This window comes from Salvelinus sp. IW2-2015, unplaced genomic scaffold (assembly GCF_002910315.2).
Source record: "Salvelinus sp. IW2-2015 unplaced genomic scaffold, ASM291031v2 Un_scaffold1805, whole genome shotgun sequence".
Taxonomy (NCBI): Eukaryota; Metazoa; Chordata; class Actinopteri; order Salmoniformes; family Salmonidae; genus Salvelinus; species Salvelinus sp. IW2-2015.
The window spans coordinates 229,046-240,416 of record NW_019943178.1 but is presented as its reverse complement, the minus strand read 5'-3'; the positions used below and the strand labels follow the sequence as shown (position 1 = coordinate 240,416).

The following is an 11,371-nucleotide window of genomic DNA, read 5'->3' as shown; positions in this document are numbered from 1 at the left end:
ACACACACACAACCCACACACAGTACCGTGAACGTCGCCTTAGTTTGTATAAGTTGCAGGGTGACGTTGATGATGGCAGTGCTGTCTCTGATGCCATGGGTGAGGATCATCTCCTGTCCTCCGCCCCCTCCCCTGCAACAGGTTGGGACCAAAGATCACCGCCAGGTTTGTTGCTGTCATCTTGTTGCCTAGGAACTGCAGAGAGAGGGAGAGAGAGAGTGAGAGGGGGGTTAGGGGAGAGACACATATTAGGTCTACCTACTGTGTAGGCTAGGTTATTACAGTACAAGTTACAGAGAGAGAGAGAGGAGAGACAAAAAGAGAGAGAGAGAGACATAGAGAGAAAAAAGAGAGATAAGAGGTTTCACTTTCACCAAATCCACACACACTCTAGACACTAACCACGTGTCTGTGGTCCTGTGGTGTCCTGTGGTCCTTGGTCCTGTGCGTGCTCTGTACGGTGTAACAGGGTGAGGAGGCGAGCAGGGTATCACAGTTACAGGCGGTAACAGGTAGAGGAGCAGCTGGAGTACAGGAACTGGTCTGTCCTTGCAGAACTACAGGACAGATGAGGGAGAAGAGATGGGTTAGATCCTAACGCCACAGAGAAGACAGTGATGGGTTAGATACTAACGCCACAGAGAGACAGTGATGGGTTGGATACCTAACGCACAGAGAGGACAGTGATGGGTTAGATACCTAACGCCACAGAGAGACAGTGATGGGTTGGATACCTACCCACAGAGGGACAGTGATGGTTAGATACCTAACGCAAGAGAAGAATGATGGTAGATACACAGAGAGACAGTGATGGGTTAGATACCCAGAGAAGAGAGTGATGGGTTGACCACGAGAGACAGAGATGGTTAGATACCACAGAGAGGAAAAGAGATGGGTTAGATACCACAGAGAAGGAGTGATGGGTTAGATACCAAAAGAAGACAGTGAGTTAGATATCCGCATGTGTGTGTGTGTGTGTGTGTGTGTGTGTGTGTGTGTGTAAATCTCCTGTCCTCTTCTCCCCAGGTGTCAGCAGAGCTCCAACAAGAGGTGCTGATGAGTCTCATTCAGACAGATCCTGACATCATCGACTATCTTCTCCGCAGGAAACTCAGGTATGTTTCATTTCAGGGCCCATAGTAGGAGCACGGATCAGGTTTCCCCTGTTTATTCTTATTTATTATGATCCAAAAGGCAAAACTGGTCCTGGATCAGCCCTTCAGTTGTCTCTGAATCCCAGTGTTGTGTGTTTATATGTCTGCCTTTATCACCAGCGCTGCAAGACTTCCTGCAACGTCAATAATAAATTACTCTCTCCTCCGTCCCTCTCCTCCCTCTCTTCCTTCTCCCTCCCCCTCTCCTCCCTCCCTCCCTCCCATGGTGACAGTCACCTGGAGGTGGGGACAGTAGATTCTACAGGGGGTCGGCGGGACACGGGGGTGTCTCTGGACTCTGTGGGGGCATTCAGTGGTAGCCTGTCACCCCTGGAGACCCCCTCGCCATTCTTCAACTTGTCCCCCCTGGAGCCCCCCTCTCCCCTCTTCAACCCTGACGGGCCCGGGGACGGCAGCCTGACCAGTGAGGTGTTCTTTAACCTGGAGGCGCTACGACACCACAACAACAAGAAACGTAAGTCCCGGGTCATAGAGGGGACACCTCTGTTGCTACACCCTTATTCATTCTGTTGCTATGGTTATTGCTAGGCTTAAAGACACACTCCAGCTATTTTTGAACTTTTCCTGTTGAAAAACAAAACCCCATAAATACAGTAAAGTACACGTAGTTAAGCGTAAACAATTGGTTTTGAGCAAAATAGTATTTTTTAAACACAACTGCAAACCTCAAGGAGTAGGTCTGATGGGAATCTGTGATGTCATTGCCCTCCCTCTTGTTTGAGTAACAACAGAGGAGCAATAGAGAACAAAATAGGAAAGCCCCCCCCCCCCCAACTTATCTGGACCACCTATTGAGATGGGCCTTTTGTTAAGCTACAGTTAGTATTAGGATAAGTGTTATGGTTGAGCCGGGGTGTGGACAGGAAGCTAGTTAGGGTTAACATAATAATAATAATAACAACAACAATACACACCGTACCGATTGATAAGATAGTAATAACAAACACCATTCAAAATAACATTGTAAAAACAAACAAACATTGTAGATAACACTGTAATAGCAAAGTAACAACATTCTAAATAAAAAGTAACAACATTCTAAATAACATAATGTAACAACAAAGTAAAACATTTTAAATTAAATCATGTGTACAACAAAGTAGCAACATTTTAAATTAAAAAGTAACAACTTCTTAAATAACATTGTAAACAGAACAAAGTACAACATTCTAAATAACATTGTAACAACAAGTAAGCAACCTTCTAATAAAAGTAACAACATTCTAAATAACATTGTAACAACAAGTAGCAACATTTTAAAATAATAAAGTAACAACATTCTAATAACATTGTAAACAAAGTAGCAACATTCTAAATAACAATTGTAACAACAAAGTAGCAACATTCTAAATAAATAGATAACAACAATCCTAAATAGACATTGGTAACAAAGTAGCAACATTTTAAAATAGTAATAAAGTAACAACATTCTAAATAACATTGTAATAAAGTAACAACATTCTAAATAACATTGTAATAAAGTAACAACATTCTAAATAAAAGGTAACAACATAAATAACATTGTAACAACAAAGTAACATTCTAGATAACATTGTAATAAAGTAACAACATTCTAGATAACATTGTAATAAACACCCTTCTAAATGACATCATCTAGAATAACAACACATCTTTCCCTCCATAGGCTCCAACGTGATCCTGTCCAAGTCCATCGGCCAGATGAGACAGTTCCACTCCAACCACAACCTCCTGAGTCTGGCCCAGTCCTCTAGCAGCTCCAGAGTCCACCCAGAGGACAGCTACCATGCCCAGGAACAGAGGGCTCCGCTGGGGGAAGATCTGAGCTTCACCCTGGGGGCTGCCTCATGCTCCAGCCTGGGAGGACAGGGGGATAACAGTGTCTGGGTGAGGCAGACACCCCAGGAGGAGAGAGAGAAACAGGTGGCTAACAGTGTCTGGGTGAGGCAGACGCCCCAGGAAGAGAGGGAGAAGCCACCTCCTAGTAATTCCAGTTATTTCTGGGACTTCTTCACAGGGAAGAGCTCGGGGTCGGAGACCATGGTATGATAGGACAGGACACTGGGGGGTGCGGTGGAGGGGTGAGCGCATTCCAGGGGCGGGTTGGGACTAGAAATCGTTGGAGCAGCCAGTTTCCAGGCTGATGGAAGGTGGTTGGACCATGGACTCTATGGGGGCCTCCAGTGGTAGCCGGTCACCTGACCATGAGAGAGAGGGTATATACACGTGTCAGACAAGCACAACCCAAACATACTAAACAGACTGTTTTATACTAACACTGCTTGGGACTAACATTACCGAGGAATTTGATATATTTTTTTTACCATTGTTCCTATATCTTCTTTGGACTCCGTGTGATGCGGCTGGAGACTATGTTATGGTACACTATCCCTTATCATAGTACAGCTTTTTACTAGGCTCATGAATTAAGTTTGAAACATTGGTTACAATGATGTGGGGGGGTGGGGGCGGGGCGGTTCTGTAAGATGTACCGAAAAGTGTATATAACTTCTTTGCTTCAGCTTCTGATGCATAAAACAAGACATTGGGGCCTCTTCTTTCTATTCCACAAGAGGGCAACCTTTACCACACCTCGTATATACACCATCTGGCTGGCTGCTGTGGACTGGAATTGTTACCACACTTCATAGGACTATTTGAATTAACTACCAGGGACAATATGGCCGTAGATATGTTCTACAAGTAAAGACATTGGTTAAATAAAAACGTTTTTTTTTTTTTAAGATATACCTAAAGATTCTGAGAATGCTGTGTACTGTACAGACCTACCTGAAGATGGAGAGAGAATGCTGTGTACAGACCTACCTGAAGATGAGAGAGAATGCTGTGTACAGACCTACCTGAAGACGGAGAGAGATGCTGTGTACAGACCTACCTGAAGATGGAGAGAGAATTCTGTGTACAGACCTACCTGAAGATGGAGAGAGAATGCTGTGTACAGACCTACTGAAGATTGAGAGAATGCTGTGTACAGACCTGCCTGAAGATGGAGAGAGAATGCTTGTTACAGACCTACCTGAGATGGGAGAGAATGTGTGTACAGACCGACTGAGGAGAGAATTGTGTACAGACCTACCTGAAGATGGAGAGAGAATGCTGTGCACAGACCTGCCTGAAGATGGAGAGAGAATGCTGGTGACAGACCTCCTGAAGATGGAGAGAGAATGCTGTGTACAGACCTACCTGAAGATGGAGAGAGAATGCTGTGCACAGACCTGCCTGAAGATGGAGAGAGAATGCTGTGCACAGACCTGCCTGAAGATGGAGAGAGAATGCTGTGTACAGAAACTACCTGAAGATGGAGAAGAATGCTGTGTACAGACCTACCTGAAGATGGAGAGAGAATGCTGTGTACAGACCTGCAGTTGAAGTCGGAAGTTTACATACACCTTAGCCAAATACATTTAAACTAAGTTTTCACAATTCCTGACATTTAATCCAAGTAAAAATTCCCTGTTTTAGGTCAGTTAGGTTCACCACTTTATTTTAAGAATGTGAAATGTCAGAATAATAGTAGAGAGAATCATTTATTTCAGCTTTTATTTCTTTAATTACATTCCCAGTGGGTTAAAGTTTACATACACTCAATTAGAATTTGGTAGTATTGCCTTTAAATTGATTAACTTGGGTCAAACTTTTTGGGTAGCCTTCCACAAGCTTCCCACAATACATTGGGTGAATTTGGCCCATTCCTCCTGACAGAGCTGGTGTAACTGAGTCAGGTTTGTAGGCCTCCTTGCTCGCACAAGCTTTTTCAGTTCTGCCCACAAATTTTCTATAGGATTGTGGTAAGGGCTTTGTGATGGCCACTCCAATACCTTGACTTTGTTGTCCTTAAGCCATTTTTCCACAACTTTGGAAGTATGCTTGGGGTCCTTGTCCATTTGGAAGACCCATTCGCGACCAAGCTTTAACTTCCTGACTGATGTCTTGAGATGTTGCTTCAATATATCCACATAACTTTCTTCCTCATGAAGCCATCTATTTTGTGAAGTGCACCAGTCCCTCCTGCAGCAAAGCACCCCCACAACATGATGCTACCACCCCGTGCTTCACAGTTGGGAGTGGGTTCTTTGACTTGCAAGCCTCCCCCTTTTTCCTCCAAACATAACGATGGTAAATTATGACCAAACAGTTATATTTATTTCATCAGACCAGAGGACATTTCTCCAAAAAGTACAATCTTTGTCCCCATGTGCAGTTGCAAACTGTAGTCTGGCTTTTTTATGGCGGTTTTGGAGCAGTGGCTTCTTCCTTGCTGAGCGGCCTTTCAGGTTATGTCGATATAGGACTCGTTTTACTGTGGATAGATACTTTTGTACTAGGAGACAGAACACATCTCCTTCCTCCTTCCTGAGCGGTATGACGGCTGCTTGGTCCCATGGTGTTTATACTTGCGTACAGATGAACGTGGTACCTTCAGGCGTTTGGAAATTGCTCGCAATGATGAACCAGACTTGTGGAGGTCTAAATGTTTTTTTCTGAGGTCTTGGCTGATATCTTTTGATTTTCCGATGATGTCAAGCAAAGAGGCACTGAGTTTGAAGGTAGACCTTAAAATACATCCACAGGTACACCTCCAATTGACTCAAATGATGTAAATTAGCCCATCAGAAGCTTCTAAAGCCATGACATTATTTTCTGGAATTTTCCAAGCTGTTTAAAGGCAGTCAACTTAGTGTATGTAAACTTCTGACCCACTGGAATTGTGATACATTGAATTAATCTGTCTGTAAACAATTGTTGGAAAAATTACTTGTGTCATGTACAAAGTAGATGTCCTAACCGACTTGCCAAAACTACAGTTTGTTAAAACATTTGTGGAGTGGTTGAAAAACGAGTTTTAATGACTCCAACCTAAGTGTACGTAAACTTCCGACTTCAACTGTACCTGAAGATTGAGAGAGAACGTCGTGTACAGGCTACAAGAGACACACCTGTTATAGCAACTTCTACTTTATGATAACCTTGTCCTTACCATGTAAATGTAGTATTTTGTCACTTTTTATTTTGTATGCATGTGTATTAGTGTTCTTATCCTTTTAAGTTGTGTTGAAATTAAACACAATACTTGTTCCATGAGGTACTTGCTAAATGGATATTTAGATCCTTCACCTTGGCAATACTATTCTATACTTTAACAAGCGAGAGTCCCTCAAGGTGTAGCTAAACCTTGACGTTTGTCTATTTTTTTTGACAGTTGTATCTTACAATTATTATATACCTGATCCAAATTAAAATGTACAATTGTTGCTTCGTCATTCTTTATTGAATACAAATGGGGGAAATATTATCAGGGGGTAAAACAGATCTCAAAAGACGAAAGTGGGTTGTTGATTCCCAGCTTTGTGAAGCAAGAAGACGCCGGTTATCATTCAAGTACATTCCTAATGTGTAACGTTCGGGGAATTTCTGTAGTCATTTTTTGGGGGGGATTGTCGTGTAGTTCTGGAAAATACATGACTGTAGAACAATGATGGGAGTCAGACACAGCAGCAACACGAGAGGACATCCCGTTTCTACCAGTAAAAAAAGCTGTACATGTTCGACTTATAAAATGTACAATGTAACAGAACTAGCACTCAGAGACAGACTGAGGGAAAAATGACAACGCAGTTCGGTTCGTTTTCTTCCTCCCCATCTAACACCAGTAGTTTATTTATCGGAGACCTTTTATTTGACCATATCAAGCTTCACTGCATCTGGGCCGAGACCAGTCTGTACCACAATGCACCCTGCTCGCTCCCTCAACGTCCACTTCAACTTTCTACAGCAGAATCAGGTTCAATTCCATTTACATCCATGGCTACTTAAATAAGTGAAGTGGACATCCATCGACGAGTCTCCCATGTCAAGTTTAGTTGACTGGCATTTGAAATGGAATTGACCCCACTCTTTTTAATATGGTTTGGTTAGAAAGATAAAATTACCCTGCAAAGTCATTCAAAAGAAGAAGATTCTACAAACAGAGCATAATGGCTTTGCATCATTGATTATTTATAAAAAATGTATTTAGTTTGGCGAGGGAGTGCTTTCATATTGGCCAGGTAATATTTCTAGGACCAGGGAGTTTTTCCTAAACTTGGGCCCTAGATATTAGTTAGAAGCTATTACTAGGGTGCAGAGTTTTTCCTGGTTAGGTCACGAGGTCAAGAAAAACACTAGACCCAAATGTAACATTACCGATCACGTTAACGCATGGACCCCTTTCTCAAGCAAATAATTATACCCCAATAATATCTTATATTTACACATTGTAAATATCTCTGTTCCAAACAGCACCTTATTCCCTATATAGTGAACTACTTTTGACCAGAGCCCTATGGGAAAACATGGTCAAAAGTAGTGCACTAAAATAGGGAATAGGTTGCCATTTGGAACGGAACATCTCTGAAATATTACCCCCAAATAATTCCAAACCACATTCATCTCAGATGCCTACACAAGAATGGCAGGACTAAATTAGTCAAATATACATATATATATATATTTTTTTTAAAGACACATCTAGGAAAAAGTCAACATAACATTCGTAAATAATGATACTTAAATAAAAACAACAGACCCTAGTTTTAATATAGGTTGTTCCCCATCCTTGTTTAACATCCCTCTCCATCTCATCCATTTGATGGAGGTGCGGTGGTATGGGTGCGTCCCGATATTCCCAATCTGGTACACAGGGCTCTGGTCAAAATCAGTGCCCTATATAGGGCATAGAGTGCCACAGGGCTCTGGTCAAAATCAGTGCCCTATATAGGGAATAGAGTGCCACAGGGCTCTGGTCAAAATCAGTGCCCTCTATAGGGAATAGAGTGCCACAGGGCTCTGGTCAAAATCAGTGCCCTATATAGGGAATAGAGTGCCACAGGGCTCTGGTCAAAATCAGTTCCCTATATAGGGCCGAGAATGCCACAGGGCTCTGGTCAAAATCAGTTCCCTATATAGGGAATAGGGTGCCACAGGGCTCTGGTCAAAATCAGTGCCCTCTATAGGGAATAGGGGTGTCATTTGGGACACGGCGTGTCAGCACATTTAAAGAAACAGAACGGCTAAAAACGCCTTTACAGACTGATCTGTGGTCTGTTTTAGAGGTTTCCAACCTAAATGGTCAAGTTGAGGAATAATGGTAAAGGTAGATCCCACAGATCCTAGATCTGTGTCTGGGGGTCAACTTCAACCTAAAAAGACCCAACAGCTAAAATGACCTTTGAACTCCTCTCATACATGGAGGGGCTGAGTCACAATAGTCTAACGCGGTGTCCTCTCCTCTAGTTTCCTTTCCTTCATCTGCATTGATGTGAGAGGACTGGACTGGTGAAAGCAAATACCTGGAAAGGCATAAATAGTTGCTGTCCCCTACCCAGTGTTTCTACATCACTGCAGATGGAGAGATGAAGATGCCCCGTTAGACTACTGAGACAGAACCAGGAAGTAAAACAGGATTCATTACAGACCAGTGTAGTGTGTTGGTAACATATGAAGCTGCTCGAGCTAAACAGTATTTACGGACCATCAGGCTGCATTTCATGTCCCTCTAAGCTAGGCTGGAATATACACTACGGAAAGCTGTTTTTCTGTACTGTGTCCTGCTCTCTCTGTGTGTGTGTGTGTGTGTGTGTGTGTGTGTGTGTTCGCGGGTCGCTTGCTCCAAACACAAAAATCAACCCAAGTGTGTTGGCTGTGTGTGTGTGTGTCAATCGCACTGTCAGCAATAACCTATAGAGAAAGAAAAGGGTAAAACTACTGTTTAACACACACACACACACACACACACACACACGAGAAATAGGGTGTCCTTTGTGACTCAGAGAGAGTGAACCATATAGGCTAGAGTGTACTAGTGTTTACTAGGTAGATAGTAAGCGATAGGCTAGAGTGTTACTAGTGTTTACTAGGTAGATAGTAGCCTATAGGCTAGAGGAGTGTACTAGTGTTTACTAGGTAGATAGTAGCCTATAGGCTAGAGGAGTGACTAGTGTTTACTAGGTAGATAGTAGCCTATAGGCTAGAGTGTACTAGTGTTTACTAGGTAGATAGTAGCCTATAGGCTAGGGAGTGTACTAGTGTTTACTAGGTAGATAGTAGCCTATAGGCTAGGGAGTGTACTAGTGTTTACTAGGTAGATAGTAGCCTATAGGCTAGAGGAGTGTACTAGTGTTTACTAGGTAGATAGTAGCCTATAGGCTAGAGGAGTGTACTAGTGTTTACTAGAGTAGTAGCGTATAGGTAGAGTGTACTAGTGTTTAGGTAGATAGTAGCCTATAGGCTAGAGGAGTGGACTAGTGTTTACTAGGTATAGTAGCCTATAGGCTAGAGAGTGTACTAGTGTTTACTAGTAGATAGTAGCCTATAGGCTAGAGATGGTTACTAGTGTTTACTAGGTAGATAGTAGCCTATAGGCTAGAGTGTACTAGTGTTTACTAGTAGATAGTAGCCTATAGGCTAGAGGTGTACTAGTTTTACTAGGTAGATAGTAGCCTATAGGCTAGAGGAGTGTACTAGTGTTTACTAGGTAGATAGTAGCCTTAGGCGAGAGTGTACTAGTGTTACTAGGTAGATAGTAGCCTATAGGCTAGAGGAGTGTACTAGTGTTTTACTAGGTAGATAGTAGCCTATAGCTAGAGTGTACTAGTGTTTACAGGTAGATAGTAGCCTATAGGCTAGAGGAGTGTACTAGTGTTTACTAGGTAGATAGTAGCCTATAGGCTAGAGGAGTGTACTAGTGTTTACTAGGTAGATAGTAGCCTATAGCTAGAGTGTACTAGTGTTACTAGGTAGATAGTAGCCTATAGGCTGAGGTGTACTAGTGTTTACTAGGTAGATAGTAGCCTATAGGCTAGAGGATGTACTAGGTGTTACTAGGTAGATAGTAGCCTATAGGCTAGAGGGTGTACTAGTGTTTACTAGGTAGATAGTAGCCTATAGGCTAGAGGAGTGTACTAGTGTTTACTAGGTAGATAGTAGCCTATAGCTAGAGGAGTGTACTAGTGTTTATAGGTAGATAGTAGCCTATAGGCTAGAGGAGTGTACTAGTGTTTACTAGGTAGATAGTAGCCTATAGGCTAGAGGGGTGTACTAGTGTTTACTAGGTAGATAGTAGCCTATAGGCTAGAGGAGTGTACTAGTGTTTACTAGGTAGATAGTAGCCTATAGGCTAGAGGAGTGTACTAGTGTTTACTAGGTAGATAGTAGCCTATAGGCTAGAGGAGTGTACTAGTGTTTACTAGGTAGATAGTAGCCTATAGGCTAGAGAGTGTACTAGTGTTTACTAGGTAGATAGTAGCCTATAGGCTAGAGGAGTGTACTAGTGTTTACTAGGTAGATAGTAGCCTATAGGCTAGAGGAGTGTACTAGTGTTTACTAGGTAGATAGTAGCCTATAGGCTAGAGGAGTGTACTAGTGTTTACTAGGTAGATAGTAGCCTATAGGCTAGAGGAGTGTACTAGTGGTTACTAGGTAGAAGTAGCCTATAGCTAGAGTGTACTAGTGTTACTAGGTAGATAGTAGCTATAGGCTAGAGGAGTGTACTAGTGTTTACTAGGTAGATAGTAGCCTATAGTCTAGAGTGTACTAGTGTTTACTAGGTAGATAGTAGCCTATAGGCTAGAGGAGTGTACTAGGTGTTACTAGGTAGATAGTAGCCTATAGCTAGAGGAGTGTACTAGTGTTTACTAGGTAGATAGTAGCCTATAGGCTAGAGGAGGTGTACTAGTGTTTACTAGGTAGATAGTGCCTATAGGCTAGGAGTGTACTAGTGTTTACTAGGTAGATAGTAGCCTATAGTCTAGAAGTGTACTAGTGTTTACTAGGTAGATAGTAGCCTATAGTCTAGAGGGTGTACTAGTGTTTTACTAGGTAGATAGTAGCCTATAGGCTAGAGGATGTACTAGTGTTTACTAGGTAGATAGTAGCCTATAGGCTAGAGGAGTGTACTATGTTTACTAGGTAGATGTAGCCTATAGCTAGAGAGTGTACTAGTGTGTTACTAGGTAGATAGTAGCCTATAGGCTAGAGGAGTGTACTAGTGTTTACTAGGTAGATAGTAGCCTATAGGCTAGAGGAGTGTACTAGTGTTTACTAGGTAGATAGTAGCCTGTAGGCTAGAGTGTACTAGTGTTTACTAGGTAGATAGTAGCCTATAGGCTAGAGGAGTGTACTAGTGTTACTAGGTAGATAGTAGCCTATAGTCTAGAGTG

General features: G+C 42.4%; 1 protein-coding gene across 1 annotated transcript; it reads left to right on the top strand.

Moving 5' to 3' along the window:
* Nucleotides 1-991: 991 nt before the first annotated feature.
* Nucleotides 992-4,117, top strand: LOC112072037 (uncharacterized). The gene is made up of 3 exons (XM_024139451.2): nt 992-1,115; nt 1,388-1,629; nt 2,821-4,117. The coding sequence occupies exons 1-3, from the start codon at nt 1,057-1,059 to the stop codon at nt 3,201-3,203; spliced, it is 684 nt and encodes a 227-aa protein (XP_023995219.1). The 5' UTR covers nt 992-1,056; the 3' UTR covers nt 3,204-4,117.
* The last annotated feature ends 7,254 nt before the right edge of the window (nt 4,118-11,371 follow it).